The sequence below is a fragment of the Abramis brama genome, assembly GCF_963993115.1.
Source record: "Abramis brama genome assembly, chromosome: 9".
Taxonomy (NCBI): Eukaryota; Metazoa; Chordata; class Actinopteri; order Cypriniformes; family Leuciscidae; genus Abramis; species Abramis brama.
The window spans coordinates 5,264,597-5,289,559 of record NC_139971.1 but is presented as its reverse complement, the minus strand read 5'-3'; the positions used below and the strand labels follow the sequence as shown (position 1 = coordinate 5,289,559).

At 38.2% G+C, this 24,963-nt stretch overlaps 1 protein-coding gene across 2 annotated transcripts; it reads left to right on the top strand.

Moving 5' to 3' along the window:
• Positions 1-22,022, top strand: ap2m1b (adaptor related protein complex 2 subunit mu 1b). 2 transcript variants are annotated; one of them, XM_084124714.1, is made up of 12 exons: positions 1-179; positions 6,071-6,185; positions 7,401-7,666; positions 9,990-10,072; positions 11,938-12,073; positions 13,684-13,828; positions 15,384-15,398; positions 17,093-17,212; positions 17,296-17,431; positions 17,534-17,631; positions 19,107-19,218; positions 20,308-22,022. In XM_084124714.1, the coding sequence occupies exons 2-12, from the start codon at positions 6,112-6,114 to the stop codon at positions 20,440-20,442; spliced, it is 1,320 nt and encodes a 439-aa protein (XP_083980840.1). In that variant the 5' UTR covers positions 1-179; positions 6,071-6,111; the 3' UTR covers positions 20,443-22,022. The 2 variants fall into 2 exon arrangements, with proteins under 2 accessions (XP_083980840.1, XP_083980841.1); XM_084124715.1 differs by lacking the exon at positions 15,384-15,398.
• The last annotated feature ends 2,941 nt before the right edge of the window (positions 22,023-24,963 follow it).

Here is a 24,963-nt window from a genome sequence, read left to right as displayed (position 1 = left end):
TGCAGAGGGAGGGAGTAGCGGGCGACATCTTGGATTCATGAGTGAACGGTGACCGCATCCTAAAACAGCAAATACTCCCAATAACTCTGAGCTTCGGTCAGAACCGAACACATCTGTCTCTGCTGAGCTGATCCGGTTCGGTCCGGTCCGGAGGGAGACACCGAGACAGACACGCCGAGGTGAGTGAGTGTGTGTGTGAGTGAAGACACCGGTCCGGTCAGTCGTGACACAACCGAGCTGGGCTAGTTAGTTAGCTTAACCAGCTAATTAGCCGGAGTCGGGGTGTTTTACGTTATATTCAGTAATGGGAATATGTTAAATGAATAACGTGGATTAATTGGGATCCGTTATTTGAAGAAAACATAATACGTTTAAAATCGTGATGTCTGTGCGTTTGAATGGGAAGAGCTGCGGCTAGCGTCACATAACGTTACGTTACCATTCATCAATTGCGTCTATTTCAGACAAACATTCTACATCAAATAATCAAATCTGTTTTTCATAATAATAATATGTATAGTGGACTGAATGTGTTTGTTTATTAGTATCTTAGACAGACAGTCCGCAGTGGGCTGGTCTGAGGATCCATCCGCGAACATGATGGATGCGGCAGATTATTACATATCAATTAAAATCATTGGAAATTATAGAAATATTATAATAGCTAGCATTGCCATGTGAACTCTTCTAGTTTTCCATCAGCAGCCATGATGGATGCAATAGAGCTGAGAATGACATCATCATCAAAATATGCATCATGTTCTAATGAATATTCTAATATATTCATAAGCACTGTAAGTTATCTGTGGTGGTGTCCCGGTAACAATTACTAATGTTGTTGTGTCGAGTGGGTTGTAATCTTGTGTACAAGGACTCACTGTATGTTAATATTAATATCACTCAATTTATTTCAGTGGTTACGCCTGCATAATGTGTAGGCTCATTTTGGTTTAGAATTAGATTATTATTATATTATATTATATTATATTATTAGTTATTTTTCCGCTTTGTTCAATGGCAGATGAGTGTGTCAGTGACTGGGAAATGTCACTTTAACCCTGTAAAGCCTGACATGAAATAATAGTCAAATACTGAACCTTTATACAAAATATAAAAGTTTGCATGTTTTGTATCATATTTGATACATTATGCTTTTATACCTGTTATTATGGTGTGATATTATGAGAATATGGAGCTCATACTCAAGGAGGAGAAAATCACCTTCATTTAATTCAGTGGACAAAACTGAGGAAAAAATATGCAGTTTGGTGCAAATGTTGGCATTTATATGGCCAAAAAGTAATATGATTTGTTGTTTTTTTTACAATTATAATAAAACGTCTTTTACTTGCTAGAAAAGAACTATCAATCAGAAGGCATGTAGGATTTTTTTTTTTTTTTTCCAGCAAGATTTGGATCATATTGATAAGTTTAGTGCTCTTAGAAGTTGATGTATCAAATATGATTTATTAGGCATAATTGGGTTACGCATTGGTCTATTAAGTGAGTTTGAGGGCAGGATCGGTACATTAGTTTGCAATTCTGAGGTCTTGAAGCTCTAAAGAGATTCACTCCAAATTGAAAAATCAGTCATTTTTTTTTATCATCATTTTCTAAATACAAACAGCTTCAAGTGTAGCTTCAGCTACAATACTTCCCAGCTTTATAATGGGAGTGAATAGCTTTTGAAGCTCCAAAAAAGCGCATCCATCCATCATAAAAGTAATCCATACGACTCCAGTGGATTAATAAATGCCTTCTGAAGCGAAGCGATGGGTTTTTGTAAGAAAGATATACATATTTAAAACTTAACAAACAATAATCTTCTGGCAACGGCCGTTTGCGCTAGGGCTGCACGTTTTCAAGTTTTTCATTAACCGTTAACCGAGGCCCTTAGCGGTTAATACTCGGTTAACCATAGTGTGCGCGCCGCAACCCCAGATAGGCGTAATTTGCGGGTGGGACATGTCCCCAACACTATTTTCTAAGGTCGATATTGTCCCCACCACTTTTGAAACATCTCGCGGCACGAATACCAATACAAATAAACAAAACATCTCCAGTTAACTATTCATTTAATTCGTTCGTTTTTTTTTAGGCGATCTAACGCTGAAATGTTTTGTTTTTTAAATCAAATGATCAAAGTGCTCGTTGCCGCTGCGATCGAGAAGGGTCTTGTAAAACGTGCTGAGGTATTATTTCGTGGCCACGAAACAATTCACCAAAAAAAAAAAAAAAAAAGGAATAAAAAGCTGTAGGCTACGAGAATAGTCGGCCTTCACTGAAGAGCTATCTTCACAGGTAAGAAAAACAGTTTAATAATTATTTTTAATTCGTGGCCACGAAATAATTCACCTAAATATTCACCAATTCACAAAAAATAGGTCTTTAGCATTCACTAATAGTATCAAACTGTTTTTGGCCACGTTGTAATTCGTAAAATCAAAATGAGGGAGGGAATTAGTTCAACGTGTCCACGATTTATTAAAACGAGGGAACAAATAAGTCGTCGTAACAACTAATTATTTAGATCAGTGGACAGGGCGCATAAGAACAAACTGTGAGAGAGCCCCGGCCGCGCGCGCGCACTCTCACCGCCTTCAAACAACACGAGCGCTGTATTGCTCTCTCTCCCTCGTGCATATCAACACAATAGTAAAAGGTCGGAAGACCGATTGTGTTTTATAGATTAGTAGTTTGTTCATATAAAGTGTTTGATTAGCAAGTACATGTTTAGGAAATGCATAATACAAATTGTATGGGTTAATGTAACGGTAAACGGACTCTCCGGGAGTCCGGGTAAAACTGTTGTGATGAAACTGCGCATGCGCGGGGTAAAACTGCTGGGGTAAAGCTGTGGCTCTGCGGCTCTGCAGACAGATATTATTGTGCTGCGATCAGTGGCGCGGATACTATGTTTGTTTCTGGCTCGCGCACAGCCTTCACTCTCGGACGTGCGCTTTCTTTGCCCGCTTCATATTAGAAAACTGGTCTAGCGGTCTCTGGTGGTTCAAAAATGTATTACAACTAAATTCAATGCACGCCATTGACGCCACTTAAAGGCAGGGTAGGTAGGAATGGTCTAAAAAACTTCTTTTTCAAATTTGTTTAAACTTTATGTACATATCAATACATAATTAAAATGTAAGTACTCTGAAAAAGAAAGTATAAAAATCGAGTGTCTGTAGACCTCTCACGACTGTTTTAAAGACAGTTCATTATTTCCATTCACTCCACCCCCTCCCTTCTGGGCTCCTTCCAATGCCACGCCCCCAAAACACATGAACGCGCGACTCCAACCGCTGAGCTGAAGACGCATTATTTACCTGAGACAAGCAGAGAGGAAGGAGCACAGTGCATGTAGTGACATCATGTCAGAATCACATGTAATAAAAAAATCTAACGCTAATTGCTTATGAATATAAACAAATAAGATGTATTTTAGTACTCACTATCAAGCTTGCATATTGATATTGGTAAATTTAAAATATATATTTTTTGATTCGCTAACGAGCTAGTTATATAAGCTAAAAACAGGTTGCATTGATACACTTTTTTACATTACCATCAGTTATATTGTGATGAAGATGAATTTCGTGTAAGATTCATAACATATATGGTGTTCTGCATGTAGGGGTGGGAGATATTGACAAAAATGAATATCTCGATATTTTTTTCCAATATCTAGATATCGATATTCAGGCGATATTTTTGCCATCCTTCAAAGAAATGTGAGCAAACTGGCAAAGAAGGTCCAGTTGGTCTTTTGACTTGCTGCATTTGACCTATATTATTCTAGGCTATAGAAAAAAACAATAAAGGAGCTAACTAAACATAATCTGTGGCAGCCCCTACTTTTTCCACTTAAAAAAAAAAAAAAAAAAAAAAACTTAACTAGGCACTTCTTGCAACAGTGATTATTAAATCAAACAACAATATTGTTGATGATCAATTCAAAGTAAAAAAAAAATAACATTTTCAAAACGGTATAAATCCATTCATTTTTCCCCCAAAACGCTATAAATCCATCTTTTTTTTCTTTTTTTTTTCTAAATTTATGGTTTGTCTTTTTAAAAAAGTTTTTGTCTTTTATTTTTCGTGTTTGCATTTATGAGGAAAAAACAATATTACTTGACAGTTCTCCATTATGGACGCGAGCGCTCTGAAAGCTGCACTAAGACTTTCAAACTTTAACAGAGACCTCAAAACAGAAAGCACAAAGCCTTTCTTTAAAACGAATTTCGTTTTGTATTAATTGTATCTTAATTTTAATATATTTTTTTTTCATTAATTCATTAATATTTTCATTCCTGGATTAAATACATAAAGTAAATATAGGCTATCAATCACAACATAAGGTGCTTGAACTGGAGATTATATCATCGTGAACCGAACCGTAGCCTCGCCTCACAGGCCTAAAAAATGTGGAATATATTTACAGAAATCTGGTTCTAAACAAAACCATCCAAAACAAAATAAAACTATGTAGCCTAAATGTGCATTTCTCCGGTGCATGCGTTCACTAGCCTACTGCGAAGATCGCGAGTCAAATATCGTCAACTTCATCTTTGCAGCCGACACAGAAATTAATAAACAATTAAAATGTCTTATTGCAATATTTTACACATTCATAATCATTACTTTTGCTGGTTCTTTGAGGCAGCTTTTTAGGTTTATGGCGTTTTGGAAAAGAGCTCTTCACGTACGTACAAACACCGTTTCACCAAGGCACAGCAGCCCTTCAGCACATAAGAACAAAAAGAGAAAAAGCACGGACTTACTAATTACGAAACTTTGATGTGGTTGAACAGCTGAAACAGTCACAAATTCCTCTGCAACTCAAACATTCTCAGTACGAGTTATGAAGGAAGAGAACAGCATTACAGTTTTCAGCGCGTCCTCCTTTGATTGCTGTGTTGTGACTGGAAAAGTGCATGCAGGAGCACATGCGCAAAATGTAGGTTTGTAAAATGTCCTTTTGTAAAATAAAAATAATTTTAGGGCGAAGCAGAGGAGGTCGTGCAAGAGGCCGTGGCGTGCAACTAGAGGTCCGAGGAAGTAGAGGCTGAGGACGGGGTGGTCGCTGGAAAGCCACGATGATATTGACACGCGTTTTATTTCTTTGTTTATCCAAAGACTTTTTGTTCATTACCTTTTCTTGTACTGTCTTCTTTTTTTGCCTTGTTTGCCTTCACTAACTGCATGCCGGTAATGTGAATTTTGATTGCTCTTTCTCTGCCATTGTTTTGCTATTCCTAGGTTCCGTGCCTCTCGAATTCCTCAAATCAAACGTGCGCGCGCAAGTGGGCAGATCCCGTGGCAAAAGGGTGGTTGCCATGGTTGCGAGAGAGAGTGACAGTCGCCTAAGCCAATCCTTTGATTCGTCCCGAATCGAAATAATGAGCTGTGTTTAATACAGATTAAACGGTCTAGAGTCACTTGATTTTTATACTCTTTTTTTCAGAGTACTTACATTTTAATTATGTATTGATATATATAGAAAGTTTTAACAAATTTGGATCTTTTATTTTTATATAGTCCTACCTACCCTGCCTTTAACCGAGCAAAATGTTTCACTCGGTTACGCAATTTTTAACGGTTAATCGGTTAACCATGGACACCCCTAGTTTGCGCGTTCACAAGAGAGTTGAGAGATACACCTATGATGGCTTGGGTGAGTAAATGATGGTGCAATTTTCATTTTTGGTTGAACTATTGCTTTTAACACATTCACGCTTTTACATACGATCTGATGAAAGAACATTTGCATTTATGTTGGTGCGGTATGCTCCTTTAGACTGGATTTTTCAGTAGCTTGATTACTATAAGGTGTATATTTTAGGTGTTTCTGAGGTGTAAACAGAGAGGATTGTAGGAGCAGCGGATTAGAGGAAGATCTTTGTGGTTGAGTTTTTTTAAAATATCTTGTTAAGCCTTAGGGGAGAGATTTTTTTCTTTCTTCTTTTCTATTTTTTTTTAAATTTAAACTCAAATATTTTTTTTAAAACTCAAAGCAATTGGTCAATTATGTTTCCAGTGATTGACAGCTTGGTTCTGCCTCTTTATTCAGTTTTCCAAAATGGCCCGTGAACACTGAGCAAGACCACCACCATGATCGGAGGACTCTTCATCTACAACCACAAGGGCGAAGTGCTGATCTCCCGTGTCTACCGTGATGACATCGGGTAAGTCAGTGTGGTTGTGTTTAGAATATAGTCTTTAACTGCTTCAACAGGAAGTAGACAGGAAGTAGATCTAGGTTTTAACATCAAGGGTATGTGTGTGTGTTTATTTCAGCTCCCATCTTTGTGCTACTTTAAGCTCCTATCATTTGTTTGGCCTGTGTGGGAATAATGGCACTCAAATGTTGTGACCCCCCCCCCCCCCATCCCTGTGTTTTCCCCCCACCTGCACCTTCAGTAGGGATATAAAGAGAGAGAGTGAGATCACATAAAGAGGACTTTTAGAACACGGCCTCTGATTGTGTGGAAGTTCCGTTCTGGAATATTCAGGCGATCGTCTAGTCATGGTCTGTTCAGAGGAGGGTTGCTATGGATACATCGCTGCCAACTCGTACTGTCGCAGTGTGTGTGTTCATGCACGCGTGCAGGGCTGTGTGAGAAAGCGAGATCATTCGATGAAGTCGCAGTGCGTGTCCATGTCGAGCATGCCAGGAGGAAAGGGAACTCTGGGATGGAGGAGAGAGGGGATGAAAACGTGTATGTAGTAAGGCTGTGCGATAAAAATAATATCTCGATATTTTCTGGGTTTTTGTCGATAACGATGATCAAACGATGTTTTGCTGAGTGTGTTATTGTGCTGGTATCTTGGCAGGTTTAGGACTGCTGTGAACAGCTGACTCCTGAAGTTTTTTGTTGTTATTCATATTCTGTGCAGTGGTTAGTTCGCAGCAGTGATAAAAATACATTTTTCCAATAAGTTTAAATTGATATTTTACCTTTTATCTGCATTTTTACCTTTTATAAGGGCATTTTTTTCTTACCTTATTAAATGTAGCCTATGCATCATTTGCCATTACATTTATTCAATAAATTAATTTAGAATAAGACACTATAGGGCTGTTACCAATCAAATGATATCAGTATCAACAAAATCAATCTTTGCAATGCAGAGGAAACACAGAAGCTACATCTGAAGTGGCATTTAGATGTTAACAGACTGTTTAATGCAGCTCAGAGGTGACATAAATGAATGAACAAATGCATAAATAATGTTTTGATGTTTTAAAACATTGATGATATATGAAATGATTTTAAAATGGAAAAGATACTTTAATATGAAACTAACACCACCAGAAGGTGGCGGCAGTGAGCGGTTAATGAGCGAATCACTGATTCCTTCAAATGGACTGAAACGCCGTCCCGATGGTCTTTCCGCAGGAGGAATGCGGTGGATGCGTTCCGTGTGAACGTGATCCACGCGCGTCAGCAGGTGCGCTCGCCCGTCACCAACATCGCCCGCACCAGCTTCTTCCACGTCAAGCGCTCCAACATCTGGCTGGCTGCCGTTACCAAGCAGAATGTCAACGCAGCCATGGTGTTCGAGTTCCTCTACAAGATGTGTGACGTCATGACCGCCTATTTCGGCAAGATCAGCGAGGAGAACATCAAGAACAACTTTGTGTTGATCTACGAGCTTCTAGACGGTAAGATGACTCCCTTTTCCACTCAGCAGAATGATCCCTACATTATTATCCTTGCGTGTTGCTTGACTGTGACGTTGGTTTACTGCAGTTCCCTTCTCAGCCACGAACTCTCCTGCAACTGTTGTGCTGTTGTTTTTTTAGGTTTTGATTTTTATGAAATGTTGATGAGAAAATCAAAGCCTAAAGAAAATACTGCACAGACAGACAGACATCTCCTCTGCTCCCTGAGATATGGATGCTGTTGATGTTGATTTACATTTGAGCTCAAATCAAGTCACATTTATTTATAGAGTGCTTCATACAATACAGATTGTTTCACAGCAGCTTCAGCGTAATAAACGGGAAAATAACAGTGTCATTTCAAAGTGAATCAATTATGAAACGCCTTCAATTTCAGCTATAAAGCAGCTTTACAGAACTGTGTCATGACTTGATTATATTGTACCATAACCTTAAAATCCCTTGTGATACCTGATGTTTAAGACTCCATGGCATGGATTGGTGAGCATAGGTTTCTTTCCCACTATGGCTTATTTTTTTATTTTTATTTTACAGTCAGTACCTGTTTAAGCTATTTTACTTCCCTTGCCCACTTGACAGACTTTACACTGGACGAAAGCAATAATGACACATTTTTAGAATAAATTCCAGCCAGATTGTTGGGAAAGTATATCAAATATAAGCATAAGTGCAATATAATTTAAAGTAACAAAAAGAGGACAAAATTGTCTCTCTTCAACGATTTTGAGTTTTGTTTCAACCGCAGATGTGTGCTCTAGAAACAGCGGTATTCTTGCTTCCTATTCCACACACACACACACACACACACACACAAACTCTCGAACCTTCCATAAAATAATCTTCTATGAAGTTCGATAAGGTTGAAGTGAATTACAAGGACAATCGCAGGCTTCATTTCACAAGAAAAGCGTTGTGAGTAGGGGTGTAACAATATATCATGCCACAATATATCGCAATTTAAAAAAGCAACAATACGTATCGTGAATAGTGACAATATGTATCGTGGATAGTTCACCCAAAATAAAAAAATTACTGTGTGAGAAAAAAAAATCAGAATTTTAGTACTACATTAAACTGCTATATATAATGTTGATTATAATGTATAATAATGCAATGGGGGGATATTTGTGGGTGCTGATAATGCCAAATTTCGTATGTTACCAGTAAAAAGTGGCCTACATTTATTTTAAATATATCTAATACAAGCATATTTGTCTAAAATAATTCTGTATTTTCAGCTTCAGAATCATGAATATTTTTATTCTGGTGTCACCATTGTCCTTGGGTTACAAGCACCAAGTCCAAGCCTATTCATTTAAACCCACAATGTAATATCAAAAGTTAGTATTTTAATCAACAGTAAAAAATTTGTTAACCTTTTGTTATATGTCTTGGAGTATCGCAATAATATCGTATTGTGAGTTCAGTATCGTGATATGTATCGAATCAGGACATGAGGGTATCGTTACACCACTAGTTGTGAGAAATGCGCGCTTTGCTCAGTTACGATTACAATGGCTGGTCTGGCCTGCTGGCATTTTAGTGTTTTTCCTAAAAATGCTCTACGAAGACGTAATTTATACTGTTTGAAATGCAGTAGGCCTATACATTCTATACACGAAACTCACTTACTGACAGACGGCTGCTTTCAAATGCTCACGTTGGCTTTGAGAAGAGCGCTCGCAGCACATGACTCAGTGTAAGGAGTTAAATGCACTTGCATCTCAAACTGCTTTTATGATGAAATTAACGTGAATACAGTCAGTTATGTCTTAAGGGATTAGACAGACAGGACAACACATCTGATCTGTCGAAACAGATCTGTTCATTAGTTTGAATACAGCCTTTTAGATTCCCGCTGTCTGATGTCATCAGTAATAAACGAACAGCAGAAAAGCGGAGAAAGAGAGAAATCACTAATTGTAACTGGAAAACGTTCAGATACTGAAAGATACTTTAAATAGTTCCTTTGTTCCTCTTTATTTACTATTTGGTTGTATGTTTTGAAGCTATATTTAATTTTTAACATACAATTGTTTTAATTTAAAAAATTTTTTTTAATTATTTTAAAAGGACTTATAATTACATAAGTAATTAAATAAAAAAAATGCACAAATAAATGTAAGATTTAAAGTCAGTAAATTAATTAAGAAAAAAAAAGTAGATCAAGAATTGTTTTGGAATCTGGTTGCGACTCCCAGAATCGGATCAGATCGTGAGGTGCCTAAAGATCCCCAACAGATGTGCTAACAGGTATTAGTACAACACATACTCATAGCTTTCCTCTTTGGCCTCACTATAGAGATCCTGGATTTCGGGTACCCCCAGAACTCTGAGACCGGAGCCTTAAAGACCTTCATTACTCAACAGGGTATTAAGAGCCAGGTACGTTCTGCATGACCCACCAGCATATGGTTCGTTTGGTTTTTTAATATGCTTTATGAAAATGGACACCGTTAATGTACCTGTAGCAGGAATGTGGAAACTGAACTGTGTGTTAATGTTTCTGACACCCTCGTCTTCACATCACCGCTCACCACGTGACTGATGACCTGTAACTCACCGCGTCCAGCATCATGTAAGCACAGATATTCTTTTACAGTTCTAGAGTTCAGAAGTGCCATTTTTTTGTAGGCCAGCCTGGAAGTTAGCATCACTCTGGCTCCCTCAATAAAACCCCAATGGGATTTTTCCATTGGCTTTTGGATTATTGCAGAAAATGACTTGCACGTTATCACACAATTCTTCGTCTTCTTCACAGATGAACACAATAGGGATGCTCATAATTAACTGGGTAACTGACAGTAAGAATTCTGACTGATTAATACTCTCGGTTAAACGGTTAAATACATTTTTCAAGATTTTCTTTAAAACGCTTGCTGCATGGTTAAAAAATATGCTATAAATATAAAATTGTGTTTTTTTGAGAGAGAAACCCTCCCCCCCACCCGATAATTTGCATAGAAGTCGCATTTTATTATTACATCAATTTAAAATACCGGTAAATAAAACGTAATATTTACAAGCATTATAAAGACTACAAACATCCCCTCACGTCACAAAAATTGTTTCAATTTAATGCCATTCAGAACCGAACAAGAATGAAAAATAAACGTCAAGCCAAAACAAATTAATTTAAAGCGAAACTGAAACTGAAACAGAAACCTGTGTTGGGCTCACAACCTCGCTCATTTGGAAAACAAATCCAAATGTTTCCATATTCGCATGTATCTGGATATGAACTATTATTTATTTATATAAACTAGGCTTTGAACTTCACTCGTGTTCCAATATCCATGTAAAATCATCCTCGTCCGCACAAAAATGAACCAAAACTCAGCATATAGCCTACTACTTGTCGCAGTTTTTTTTTCTTTAATTTTGTTAATCTGTTAATTTAAGTGAATTATATTTTGCGCATTTATTATGTATGATTGTACTTTGTTTTTCTCTCTTCACAGAAGCGCTGCAGGTGCGTGATGTGACGATGTGTGAATCCTCATGCTTTGTTTATGTTGCTGTTAGTGCATTGCAAACTAAACCCCTGGAAAATAGATTTTGTTATTTTAATTCTAATTTAGCATAATCTTGTCGGGTTAATGATCTGTTAACACGCTTCGGTTGTCGGTTAGGGAAAAACTAAATTAACATCCCTAGAATGCAACTTTTATGAAGTTGCAAGAAATAAAATTGCCAGAAGTAAAAAGCCAAACATAGTCTATGAACAAACCAAGCCACGGTCACATGACATCACCACCAAAGCTTCTGGCAACTCTTTGAAAGGTCGAGTTATAATGGTTTGCAAGGGCCAATTATAAAGACGGGTCTGTGAAAGCGGCTTGTGAGTAGATGAGTTTACGTGTTCGATGTAATGACATTTAATGTCCCCGACAATCTCTATAGTCCCATTTAGAAGCTTTAAATAAAATCACAAGGTTGTGTATTTTATGATGTTGAATAAAACATGAAACTATTTTGAGCTTGTGTTCATCACAGACCTTACTTCAGGCGTTCAACCAAAAACCCATTCAACAAACCCATTGGCTTCAGGACAATGGAGCCAGAAGTGCTAAAATTATAAATAGTTTCCAGGTTTTGGCCTACAAAAGTGTGTCATCCCTGCAGCGCTTTATACCTCACATTTATATTTTCAATGATGTTTTCCCATGACACCTCATAATGTGTAATACACAAATTGTCTGGCTTGTTTTTTTGGCTGTGCTCATGTTTTTCTTGCACGTTCTTCTCAGACGAAAGAGGAGCAGTCTCAGATCACCAGTCAGGTGACTGGACAGATCGGCTGGAGACGTGAAGGCATCAAATATCGCCGCAATGAACTCTTCCTGGATGTCCTGGAAAGTGTGAACTTGCTGATGTCACCGCAGGGTGAGTGTTCCTGTCTTCTTCTGGCCAAATAGTTACAGTACATTCATGGTTGAGAATTACAGTACTACTAATTTTACTATCATCCATCTCTGTGTAATGAAACTGCACATTGAATGAAGAATGAATGAGGCGTTTATGTAGTGCTGTACTATGTTCTAATTAGGGATGTCAGTTTGAACAAATTCCCATGATCGATCGTCGTTTAAATTAACGATCAATTAATCGTTAGCCAACAGTGCTAATATGGCCAACAGCATGACAGGGTGTGCTAATACTGCACAAAACGCTATGTTCCTCACCAAATGAATGAGAATGGTTTTTAATCTGAATAAAGGGCTAGTAGGATTGTAAAATGTTTCAATGTGATTGATCATTTAATTAAATTAATTATTTAATAATCAAATATAACGACTAATGAAAAGTGTCACCAACGCCTCAGATGCGTGCTTGGAGTATGTGACTGTTGTGGACGTGCTCTTCCTGGAACAACGCGCTGAAAATGGCAACTAAACCCAATGAATTCACAACGATTTAATAAAACAGTGTTCTCTGGTTATGTAATATGACAGTCCTAATCATAGTTATTATTAACCGTGCATTGCTGTTTGAGCTGCGCGCTGAATGAATTCAGAATGTTGTGGACGCGCTATTTCTGGAGCAACGCGACTATGGCAACTAAACCCAAATAATTCACAATATTTTATTACAATATTGTTCTCTTTATTATGTTATGTAATATGACAGTCCAATAGTCATTATTAGTCGTGCATTGCCGTTTGAGCTGCGCGCGCTGAAACTGAAGAGGATCACCGTAAGCTTTACTACATCAATTCTTAACCAAATGCATCCTATATGTGAGAAATCAGATATAGATACGTTAGGCCTACACAAAATAAACACAACATTACAACTTACATTTGCACAAAATAAAAGGCTGCGAATGCACACGCAAACTTATAGTCATGATGAAGGTGTAAAATGGTCCTAAACATAACTCCGGCATGCTCGCTATACATGTTTTGCGGTTGAGCAGCACGCACGCGCATGATCCTGATTAATCGATGATCGATAAGTTTTATCGATTAAATGTATTATCGACAATTAATCGATCGTCGATTAATCGTTAACATCCCTAGTTCTAATGTACATCCAAAGCACTTAACAATCATATCAGAGGTCTCTCCTCAACCACCACCAGTGGATGATGCGACGGCTGCCAGTGCGCTCACCACACCAGATATAGATGGAGAGAGAGTGATAGAGCCAATTCAGATAGGGATGGATAGGGATTATTTGGAGGCCGTGATTGATAAAGGCCAATGGAGGGAATTTGGCCAGGACCCGTACTCTTTACAAGAAGTGCCATTGGATTTTTTTTAATGACCACAGAGAGTGAGGACCTCGGGTTAACGTCTTATCCGAAGAATGGTGCTTGTTACAGTAAAGTGTCCCCGTCACTAAACTGGCCCCACTAACACCTCTTCCAGCACCACCCTAGTTTTCCCAGGAGGTGTCCCATCCAGGTACCGACCAGGCTCAGCCCTGCTTGGCTTCAGTGGGCATGATAAAGCTGTGGCGATAGTGATTAGATTCTGTGCGTCTGTGTGCAGGTCAGGTGTTGAGTGCCCATGTGTCGGGGCGTGTGGTGATGAAGAGCTACCTGAGTGGAATGCCAGAGTGCAAGTTCGGCATGAACGACAAGATTGTCATCGACAAGCAGGGCAAAGGTGGCACTACTGATGACACAGGCAAGAGGTGAGTTGGATGACACTCGTATGGAAATATGAGTGGTGAGTAAACTGTTGAACGAGGTTTTTTTTGTTTGTTTTTTACTTATTTACTAATTGCCATATAATGACTCCTCATAAGGTCAGAGTAAAGTATTAAAATTCTACTTTAATTTTTTTTCAATTTAATCTAGCATTAGCATTTGTATCTCTATTTCACAAACCTCCTGCAGTTCTAGCATGAGCCCCTAGAGGTTCACAAACCCACATTTGAGAACCTGAATAAAAAAATAAAAAGTTAACAAGTGACACTGCACTGCTGATATATTTTTTCATATATTTTTCAATCCCTCCCCTCCAACCACCTGTCAGATAGTTATAGTTTTCAGTCACGTGACTAGCGCAGAGACCTGGAGGGTAAAACATTCACAGAATTAGGCCTAGTCCTGTACATTTTTCATTTGTTTCAAGCCACGAACATTTAGATCACCTCTCAAAAACAAAGATATGTGAACAGACTGCAAGTTTTGGGCACTTGCGATCCATATTCAGCTCCTGCTGCAGTATTTCAATCACTAAAAACAGCAGGAAACACTTAATGTGAAAAACACTTAACAAGCCCTAATGTACTAAGACGGTGATATTATAATGTCAAATTCAATATACACTTTATTGATGATGCATACTATATACAGGCAAGCACATGAATTCAGAGTATGAGCAAAAAATGTAATTGTACATCAATGGAAAATGTTCAACGTTAAACTTCATTTAGTTCATATTTTGGGTTGATCTGCTTACCTGTACAATAGCATGTTTTATTAATAAGGTGTGTACTGAATTTGGCCCTCTAATATTACTGTCTTAATGCATTAAGCACATTCTTTATCATGGTTTTCTATGGGAAAACTCTTAACATGGAAGTTAGCGTTCATATGCTTGCCTGTATATAGTACGCATCATCAGTAAGGTGTGTACTGAGTTAAGTCTTTTGTTTAGTACTTTTAGTACAAACCTGGTGGGAAGTAGAGGAAAGCTTAGCCTTTGTTTTGTCCTTCATGTCGGCATTCCTATAAGTGTGTAACATCTAAGAATAGGAACTTTTCACAGTGCATTCAGTTCCTGACTAAGTAAATCCTGTTGAATGTTTTGTTTTACTTGGAAGTGCATCACTTTGTTGAAGTAAAGCCATTTCATGGTTACTTTAAGGACTAAATAATTTATAGGATATGCTCATATTTTGATTATAGCATCCTTCTCAGCATAATTTTTGTTAAAGCCTAATGAGCACCCAGGAGTACAAAAATGCTGAAAGGTAAGATATGCCATGAAGTGCAGAACATTTGGACACGGTAATTACAGGAAGTCTCGCGTGGAGCAAATTCGTTCTCCCTGGTTCCTTTATTTTCTGTAACATACCGTCTTAGTCTCTCTCTCTCTCTCCCTGTTGCCTTTTGTGCTGGTACTGTAGGTATTTGTATCTTTACTGAGGAATGTTTTGTTCTGAGGTGCCGTTTGTTTTAGCCCTTTATTTTTTTTCTGTTGATTTGTGTGCCTCTCTCCTCTCTCCCGCTGGACTTCAGTGAGTTGGGAGGCAGGTAGTGTAACTCTCACTCCGGACATCACCTGATCTATCACCTTCACTCAGTCCTGTCTTAGCCGTTTGTCATGCCATCAAACGTCTCAATAAAGATGATCTTTTTGCATGGGATGACACTGCCTTTGCCTCCTGATATGTGAGGAAGTATGTAAGTGAGGTAACTGTAAGTGAAGGAGCGTAGCTTTTTCTTTAGTTCATTTGTCTCGTCTCATACTGACAATTTTACTGAAGAACCTCTTCCCTGAACTGATAGCCACTCTCATTAGAGTCTGTGTTAAAGTCGATATCTTTTCTTGTGACCCCTCAAACGCCTCTGACCACAGCAATAATGCTTTATTTCTTCTAATCTGGTATCGGCAAATCACAGACCTTGCAGTTTTGTTGTGGTCACAGTGCTAGAAGCCTTCCCTCCCAACATAATGGCAGTATAGAAGACATGATGATGTGCATTATGGGTAATAGAGGTTGGCGGTATGACCAATATATTGCATAATCTAATAACTGTATGTATTACAATATACACTACCATTCAAAAGTTTAAGGGTCAGTATTGAAAGCAATGAATACTTTTGTTCTGCAAGGATATGTGACAAAAAAGACAATTATAATGTTACAAAAGATTTCAAATAAACGCTTTTCTTTTGACCGTTCTATTTGATCCTGGGGGAAATGCATCAGTTTCCACAAAACATGAAGCAGCACTACTGTATTCAACATTGATAATAATAAGAAATGTTTCTTGAGCAGCAAATCTGCATATTTGAATGATTTCTGAAGGATCATGTGACACTGAAGACTGGAGTAATGATGCTGAAAATTCAGCATTCAGGATTTGATATCCTGGGAATCAAATGTAATTTATTTTAAAATATATTACAATAGAAAAATATTTATTTTAAATTGTAATAATATTTCACTATATAATTGTTTACTGATTATTTATTTGATTTTTTTTTTTAAATCAAATAAATACAGCATTGGTGAGCATAAGAAACTTTATCGACCCCAAAACTTTTGAAGTGGTAGTATATTTATTTTTAATGGAAATCAATTAAAAATAGTTATAATACACTTAATTTTACAATGTCCTTGTTACACATGTTACATGTATTTACTGTAATTACATGCATGCACCAAACACATGCATACACTGTCAATTAATATTAGTCTGTACTTAAATGTAAAATGTGGAGAATAATATTATCTAAAGTACTCTGTAACAAGGACACCTTTAAATAAAGCGTAACCTGGTTTAGATATTGAATGTTTTTTGTGATAATTCACTGAATGAAAAATACTTAATATAATTTATTTTGGATCTTGAACATTTACTCGGTTATATTATTGTAACAAACTAATATCACATTATGTGACACAAGCACACAAAACAAATTTGACGCATCTTACACATCACATCTTAACGCATTTTGACTTGTTTGGGACACGTCACTTTGTATTTTCACATTATTCATTATTCATTTTAATACATAAAGTAGCCCTTCTCATCAATAGCCATCTAAATATATGTCTTGCGTTATATCAAAATCTCTACCAGTTGACTCTTTTCTACCGTCGCACAGTATATACCGTCATGCCGCCCACCCTTAATGAGTAGTGTGTGTGTGTGGTCTCTCTGCAGTCTCTGCTCGTTGCTCATTGTTGTGTTTCTCTCCTGTGCGTCCCCTGCTGCAGTGGGAAACAGTCCATTGCGATCGATGACTGCACGTTCCACCAGTGCGTCCGTCTCAGCAAGTTTGACTCCGAGCGCAGTATTAGCTTCATCCCTCCCGACGGAGAGTATGAGCTCATGAGGTCAGTGAAGAGTGTGTGTGCGTGTATGTCTGTGCTGTGTGACACACATCCGCAAGCACACAATGACAGTGGCTTTGTCTCAGGTACCGCACCACTAAAGACATCATCCTCCCCTTCCGCGTCATCCCATTGGTCCGTGAGGTGGGCCGCACCAAGCTGGAGGTAAAGGTGGTGATCAAGTCCAACTTCAAGCCCTCCCTCCTGGCACAGAAGATAGAGGTGAGGCGTACAGCAGAAATAACCTTCATTAGTCTTAAAATGGCCGATGGACGTGCTATATTGGTTGTACATGTTGTGTAAATCACGGTTGTGTCTCTACAGGTGCGCATTCCCACTCCACTCAACACCAGTGGGGTTCAGGTCATCTGTATGAAGGGAAAAGCCAAGTACAAAGCCAGTGAGAACGCCATTGTTTGGAAGTACGGCTTGATTTTTTTTTTTTATCTCCAGCACTTGTATAAGTTCATTATCTTCATTTGCATTTTCATCTGTTTTGGCAAGATTTTTGCCCAGTGCAGATGGTGAGACATTTATTTCAGTATCTGGGATAAAGTAATCACTACTTGACAAGGTAAACAGGGATCAGGCCATTCTCACATTACCCTCAAAATGTTCAGTTTCACATCCCACTGTTTAATTTTACCCTTCTACTTAGTGAGTGAGGAACTGATAAAACCAAACTCACATAAGACTTCTTGCAATAACAACAATTTTACCGACCCCGAAACTTTTGAATGATAGTGTAGTTATTTTTGATTGAAATGAAATAAAATAAAAATGGTTTAGATATTAAAAAGACATGTTTTAGGATAATTCAGTGAATGAAAGATACTTAATCTGATTTATTTTCTCGTTATTTGGAACTTGGGACATATACTCAATATTGTAACTTGTGCATATGTTACATTATGCAACACAAGCACTCAAAACAAATATGACTCTAAATTTTGGTTGAATGAGCCACATTTGATGCTGTTGTATTATAGACATTATCAGTTAAAATCCATGTATCAGTTAAAATCTCAATTAATGCACCAAGTTGAGAGGTTTCTTGCCAGTCGTAAACAATGTAACAATGTTTGCCTGTGTTGTCTGACACATTATATTTCAATGTTCAGTTTCAAATCCCACTGTTTATTTTTACCTTTCTACTGAGTGAAGATTTGATAAAAACCAAACTCGCTTCAAGACGTATTAAAATGTGCTCCAACTGTGAAGGAAAACCTGAGAATAGTGGAGAATTTTAACTTTGTTTCAGAACCGTAAGTCAGGAAAATAATTTTATTTAATCCATCTATCCGCCCGCCCGTCCTTACAATAATAAATAGAATAATTTAAAGCTATTAATTCCAAGGATTGGTACCTGACATATAAATTAAATTGTTATAAATCAAAATTGTCTTTAAAGCTGTGATGAAACAGCGGAAATATGAAATAGCGGCAGATCTTTTTTTCCGTGTTATGACGTACATTGTAGTGTGTAACGAATAATCGAATAAGAAAAAATGTAGAGCGTGGATTTGGTTTCATGCATCAGTTGTTGATTGGATGTTGAGATGTGGGCGTGGCGCTCAAAAGTGCAGGCAGATGAACGTGAGCCTAAGCGACTAAAGGCGACTAAATGATCCTACGCATGTTTTCACAAAAGATCCAGTTATGTCATTTTGATAAATTACGAGGTTAGTTTTCTTAAAAATGATGAATGAATCTTTCACACTAAGGTCTATTACATGTATTTAGAAAATAAATAGGGTGAATTTATTGCATGCCCACTTTAAAAATACGTATGAGCAACTGGAAAAGCCATGTGAATTTATTGATCAAAAAGGTGTTGAATATCCATGACCTGCGATGCTTTGCATGGAGCTGATGTTTGTTGTTGGTTCTTTTGTAGGATCAAGCGAATGGCTGGTATGAAGGAGTCTCAGATCAGCGCTGAGATCGAGCTGCTACCCACTAATGACAAAAAGAAGTGGGCTCGCCCACCCATCTCAATGAACTTTGAGGTCAGCTTGAGTCCCTGAAGAGCCCCATCTTCTTTCACACATTGACTTTAAACACACTTCTTGTTCAGGATGTTCTGCGATTATTCTACAACAGCATAGTCTCTAAATCTGGATGGAAATTTTCGTTCTTGTTCTGTTAAGTGGCACATTAGTTATGCTGAAACAATAGTATACCAGTTTAAAAATATTTTGGGGTAACACTTTACAAAAATGTCAAATTTTTGATCATGAGTTATAATATATTTTTTCATAATTTACTAACCTTTTTTAATGTTAGTCAATAAAAATTGGTTCACCGTGCAAAATACAAATTTTGATCTTAAAAATCTCTTAGTAAATCCTGAGATAAACTAGCCTGGAAATCCAGACCTAAATCTGAAAGATTAATGGTCTGGCGTCGACTAATGAAAATCGGCCAGCTCGAGGGGCGGCACCAAGCATGCATTTGAAAATCTCACTGCACGCAATTGGATAACACTACGACCAATCACAACAATAAACCCCATACGCTTAGCTACCAGCGGCGCTAACTGGTAGATTAGACTCTTCGTGTATCCGGTCGGCAAAACAACAAAAACGTCCTTCTTGCAAAGGAACGATTCGAGCGGCGTCTTCTGTTCCTCTTTTAGAGAAAAAGCCAAGTCTAACTCGTTCATTGTAGCGGCCAAAGCCGTTTCAAACAACTGGTGTTCATCCATAGCCATCTTGCAATGTTTACTAATGACTTCGACGTCACAGCGCTGTCGTCTTCTCGCCTCTGGCCCGCCTATATCAGATAACCCGATGTGATTGGTGCAGCTCGGATACAAGGGCATTTTTAATGAGCATCATTACTCGATGCCAGAGTAAACTCGCTGAGCAAATTCAACTTATGTACTTAAGTACTTATTCAACTCTGGATTTCCAGGGTAGAGTAAAAATACTTCTACATCATTAAACTTAGTTAATGTTTACTAATATTTACAAATGAAACCTTATTGTAAAATGTCATCGTGTTTTGTTTAGAAATGTTGTCTTTTAGATGGATGATTTTCTTTAGGCAGTCTCTGTTTAACTAAGCTAAGTGTGAATGTTCTGTCTCCCTTGCAGGTACCGTTTGCTCCATCAGGACTGAAAGTGCGCTACCTGAAGGTCTTCGAGCCGAAGCTGAACTACAGCGACCATGATGTCATCAAATGGGTGCGTTACATCGGCCGCAGTGGCATCTATGAGACCCGCTGCTAACAGCAGCCCCTCCGTGAGGAGGGGGGAGAGACGTAGACCAATAGATGGGCGGGATGAACAGAGGACGAGGAGAATGGAGTTATTCATTGTCTCACTCTCCCCTCCCTCCCTCTCTCAACTTTTTATACGGGGCTCTGTTCACAACGAAAGCATCGACAAAGGGGAACACTAAAAGAACATCTAAAACCTCACAAATCCAAACAAAGGTGCCCTTCGTAGTTTATCTGCAATGATTAAAACTAGTTTATCCTCATGAATCATCCCCTCCACTTGCTATGAGATGAGACGTAAACCCCCACTCATTTCTCCTTTCTAATTCTTCCACAACATGCATTCCAGACCCTCAGTCCCCATTGATTCCCAGCTAATGTGGGGCCCTTTTCATCGCGTGATTAGCACTGAACCTGTGTTCCTGCTCACAGTGTGGCCATTTCCTGCTCCTTAGTCCCTGTCTGCCAATCTGGACCCTGGAAACGTTACCCTTCATCCTTCATTTTTCGTAGTGGTCCCTCCTAAGAGTATTAGTTAGGTATCGTCCACGTTCTTGTTCTCAGTGAATTGGTGTAAATGTTAAGCCAGTGGCCCCACAATGTTCTTGAGCGTTAACTTTCCACTGTCCATAAAAATGGCTTTACGTACGCAAGTTACCATTTTGTCTTAATTTTTTTTGTCTCAATATAAAATAATTTTTCAATGTGACCAAAATGAGTTGCGAAGATGTTTGAATTAAAGCAACAAATCATACTAATGCTTAAGTCTGTGCATATACAATACTATATACACTAACAAAACCACCACGCCGATTCAGACGAGTTCATTTGGTGTCATATAGTGAGTGGTTGTGTGTACGTGTGTGGGTCAGGGGTCCCCAACATCTCTCAGGGACTTTGCATTTGTGAGCTTAACTTTTCTGTCCGTGTCACACTTTTAACTTTCATCATCATCTACCACTTTGTTTGCTTGACTGAAGTTTACCGGTTGAGTTGGATCGGCGAAATCTCCTTGCACTTCAACGTTTCTCCTGAGATTAGTTTGCCTGCAAATGCAACTTCAAAAAGATGCATTTTACTAAATACTTAAGAGGGGGGCTGGAATATTAGGGAGCCCCTCGGATGGTTCCTAGGGATGATCTCTAAACCTCTTTCCTTAGTCTTGATCTAAGGCAGGAGATTTCGGAGATGTCAAAACATATAAGCCGTGTCTGCCTTTAAGGTCTAGAACACCGTGCCGGCTCCTTTCATGTGCGTGACAACTCGACTCCGCGGAAGACGCCGGAGGGTTTATCTTAATGCGAAGGCATTTTGGTTGAACAGCACAGAGATGGAAGCACAGTTTAGTCGACAAAAACTAATGTCTGCCCTTGACTATCTACGTTATGTTTTAGACAACACTACAAACTCGACCCTGCAGATTTAAGTGTGCATCATCTTGAACGCTTTGGTCATAATCTTCCACCGTCTGACCTCAGTGTGTTTCAGCTCTGAGAGATGATGAGGCTCCTTTTGCAGTGTATCGTCTTCATTTGGTAACTTTGTGATGTTGTCTCAATCCTAATAAAATGTGTAATCGATTACTCTTAATGGAGTTAGTGTTTTTTTATGTATTATATAAATGTTGTTCCATTTGTATGCCATTTTAAATAAGGTATTCAAGTCTTCTCTCAATCTTTGTCATGATTGACAATTATGAATTCTTCATTAAATATTAGGTTTGTGGATGTGAATCTAGATATCCATGCAAAAATATCCATTCCGAACCAGCGTTTGGAGGTTTTCTAGTTCTCTATCAGTAGGCCGGGGGAATCTGCAGACCTCTTTCTGGAAGTTTTATGGATGGGTTTAAGTGTACAGTGTACTGTACTACTCTACATGCTTTTAATCAACTTTGCCAAAATATTGGATATGTGAACACACAAGCTGCAAGAAACGTGTAGACTAGAGCCTTGTGAATCATTTCGGTTATGAAGATATCTGTGGAGGAAAGTCGAATGACATGGAATCTGCATCAACCACCCAAACCCTCTGCGTGAGTGAGACGCGTGTTTGAATAGCCTTTAATGTTCAATGGCTTTAGTTAGTACAAGAAGTAAAGGAGCTTTGGTCAATCATATCAAGAGTTCTGGGTAACATCTGTCTGTTTGGATGGGTGGCACAAGAAAATACTTTCTCAAGAATGAACCATGTAAAAACAAGAAGTTTGACATTCTGATGAATATTCTGTCTTCATTTACTCACCCTCATGTCGTTCTGTTTGACTTGTTTTTTCTTCTGTGGAACATTAAAGAAGATTATTTTTAGAAATGTGGAGGTCAATGGCCACAGACACTTTTTGGTTACTGACATTCTTCAAATATCTTCTTTTGTGTCCTGCAGGAGAAAGAAAGTCATACAGGTTTGGGACAACATGAGGCTGACTAAATGATGACAGAATTTTCATTTTGGGGTGAACTATCTTTTTAATAATGCGTCAGTTTGAAAATGGGAGATCATGTGTTCATGTCATTTCTGCATAGGATGGCTCTACAAAATACAAGATAAATCTGTTTATATTTGATTTAAAAAAAATAATTTTATACTTTTATTCAGCAAGGATGCATTAAATTTATCAGAAGTGACAGTAACTATATTTATAATGTTACAAAAGATTTCTATTTCAAATAAATGCTGTTCTTTTCATCAAAACAAATAAAAGAAATCCTGAAAATGTCAAGTTTTCACAAACATATGAAGCTGCACAACTGTTTTCAACATTGATAATAAGAAGAAATGTTTCTTGAGCAGCAAATCATCATATTAGAATGATTTGTGAAGGATCATGTGACACTGGAGTAATGATGCTGAAAATTCAGCTTTGATCACAGGAATAAATTACATTTTAAAATAGAAATTATAATCATATTTCCCAATATTACTCCATTGAATATTTGATCAAATAAACGATGCGTGATAGACCAATATTTCAGTAAAACGGCCATTAGGAATGCATACTCTTTCCAAAGCGCTGCATTTGTTGTGTCGGTCGCATTGCTGGTGGTCTGGAGAAGCGTTTTGTTGAAAGGTTAGAGCTGGTTGGGAGTTATTTTCCTGCAGCAGGGATGGGCAGGGGGTGTTTGTGTGGGAAGTCACTCATTAGTGTGAGTATTTAGGCTGACGTCATGGCCAATCATTAAGTGGGTGCAGGAGCCAGAGGACCTACTGATGGATCGATGGCCAATTAAACTCTCATCTCTCAGGGCCCCTGAAAGAGAATCTCCTGTCCTGCTACTCTTTTTCTCCTCCGTCCTTCCGTCTCCCTCTCCCTTTCTTTTCCGCTCTTTCCCAGAGTGAGTGACAGCGAAGGGTCAACAGCCCCCGGTTCCGCAGTCACCTGGAGTGCAGCCAAAGCCTGGGCCTCCAGCCAGATTCAAAACCACTCGCAAAAGATATGAGGCTGCCTTTCAGGTGCCCTTCTCCAAATCCATGTTTCTCTCCGCTTCAGGAATAACATACTTTGTTCATTCAGTGGTGTCACTGCAATCCGAACACTGGTACTGACTGAAAACCAGTCAGCTCACCGAGTAATGACACCATAGTTGTGTCTTAAATGACGCACTATGTACTCAACCGTGTAGTGTATGAATTTTATAAGGGTTTTTTGTCATTCAACATTGGAGTCTGATGCCCCTCCCCCTCCACTATGTAATTAAACCTGTGACAGTTGAGTGCAAGAAGTGTTTTTCGGTTAATTAAGTGCATCATCAGTGCACTTTTTCATTTTCAATTTTCAGTGTGGACACACTCGCTTTATTTATACTACAAAACGTCATAGAATAGTGCATAAGTACATGAATTGGGATGCAGCTCCTTACAGTTGACTGTAAAAAGTGAACAGTTGGATCAACTTAAAAAAATTACTTAAATTGGTAACACCTAAAGAAATTAAGTTTTCTCAACTTAAATTATCACGTTTTTCACGATAAAATGTGATAATTTAAGTTGAGAAAACTTAATTTCTTTAGGTGTTACCAATTGAAGTAATTTTTTTAAGTTGATCCAACTGTTCACTTTTTACAGTGTTGAATTGAACTTATTGAACTGAATTGAATCAACATTGAGCTGAATAATGACACTATTGTCTTCTGTAGAGTGCTTTACAGCTTAAATTGATTTCTATAAAAACGTTTACAACATAGGCCCATTCACACCAAGGATGATAACTATAAAGACAGTGTCCACAATAGCAGAACGTTATCATTTTAAATATCGTTCTAAATATAAAAGAATAGCTGAGTCCATACACCACAATAATAACGATAACGGCACAGAGAAACGATATCGTTGGAATCACTTTCGGAACGATTTCGATTTTTTTCTCCAGCTGTTGAAGGATAAAAGCATTGACAGCCAATCAGACTTTAAAGAACATGAGTTTTTAAAGCGGCGGACGACAGCAGCAGCGCATGCTTAATAAACAAAATGATATCGTCTGGTGTGCACACTAATGTTATAGTTATCTTTATAGTTATTGTCCTTGGTGTGAACG

Excerpts from the sequence above, each read along its gene's own strand:
- ap2m1b (XM_084124714.1), top strand. The coding sequence starts at position 6,112 with ATGATCGGAGGACTCTTCATCTACAACCACAAGGGCGAAGTGCTGATC. Across the intron at positions 7,667-9,989 it reads GATCTACGAGCTTCTAGACG|AGATCCTGGATTTCGGGTAC; the intron begins GTAAGATGACTC and ends GCCTCACTATAG. Across the intron at positions 17,432-17,533 it reads TCCTGGCACAGAAGATAGAG|GTGCGCATTCCCACTCCACT; the intron begins GTGAGGCGTACA and ends GTGTCTCTACAG.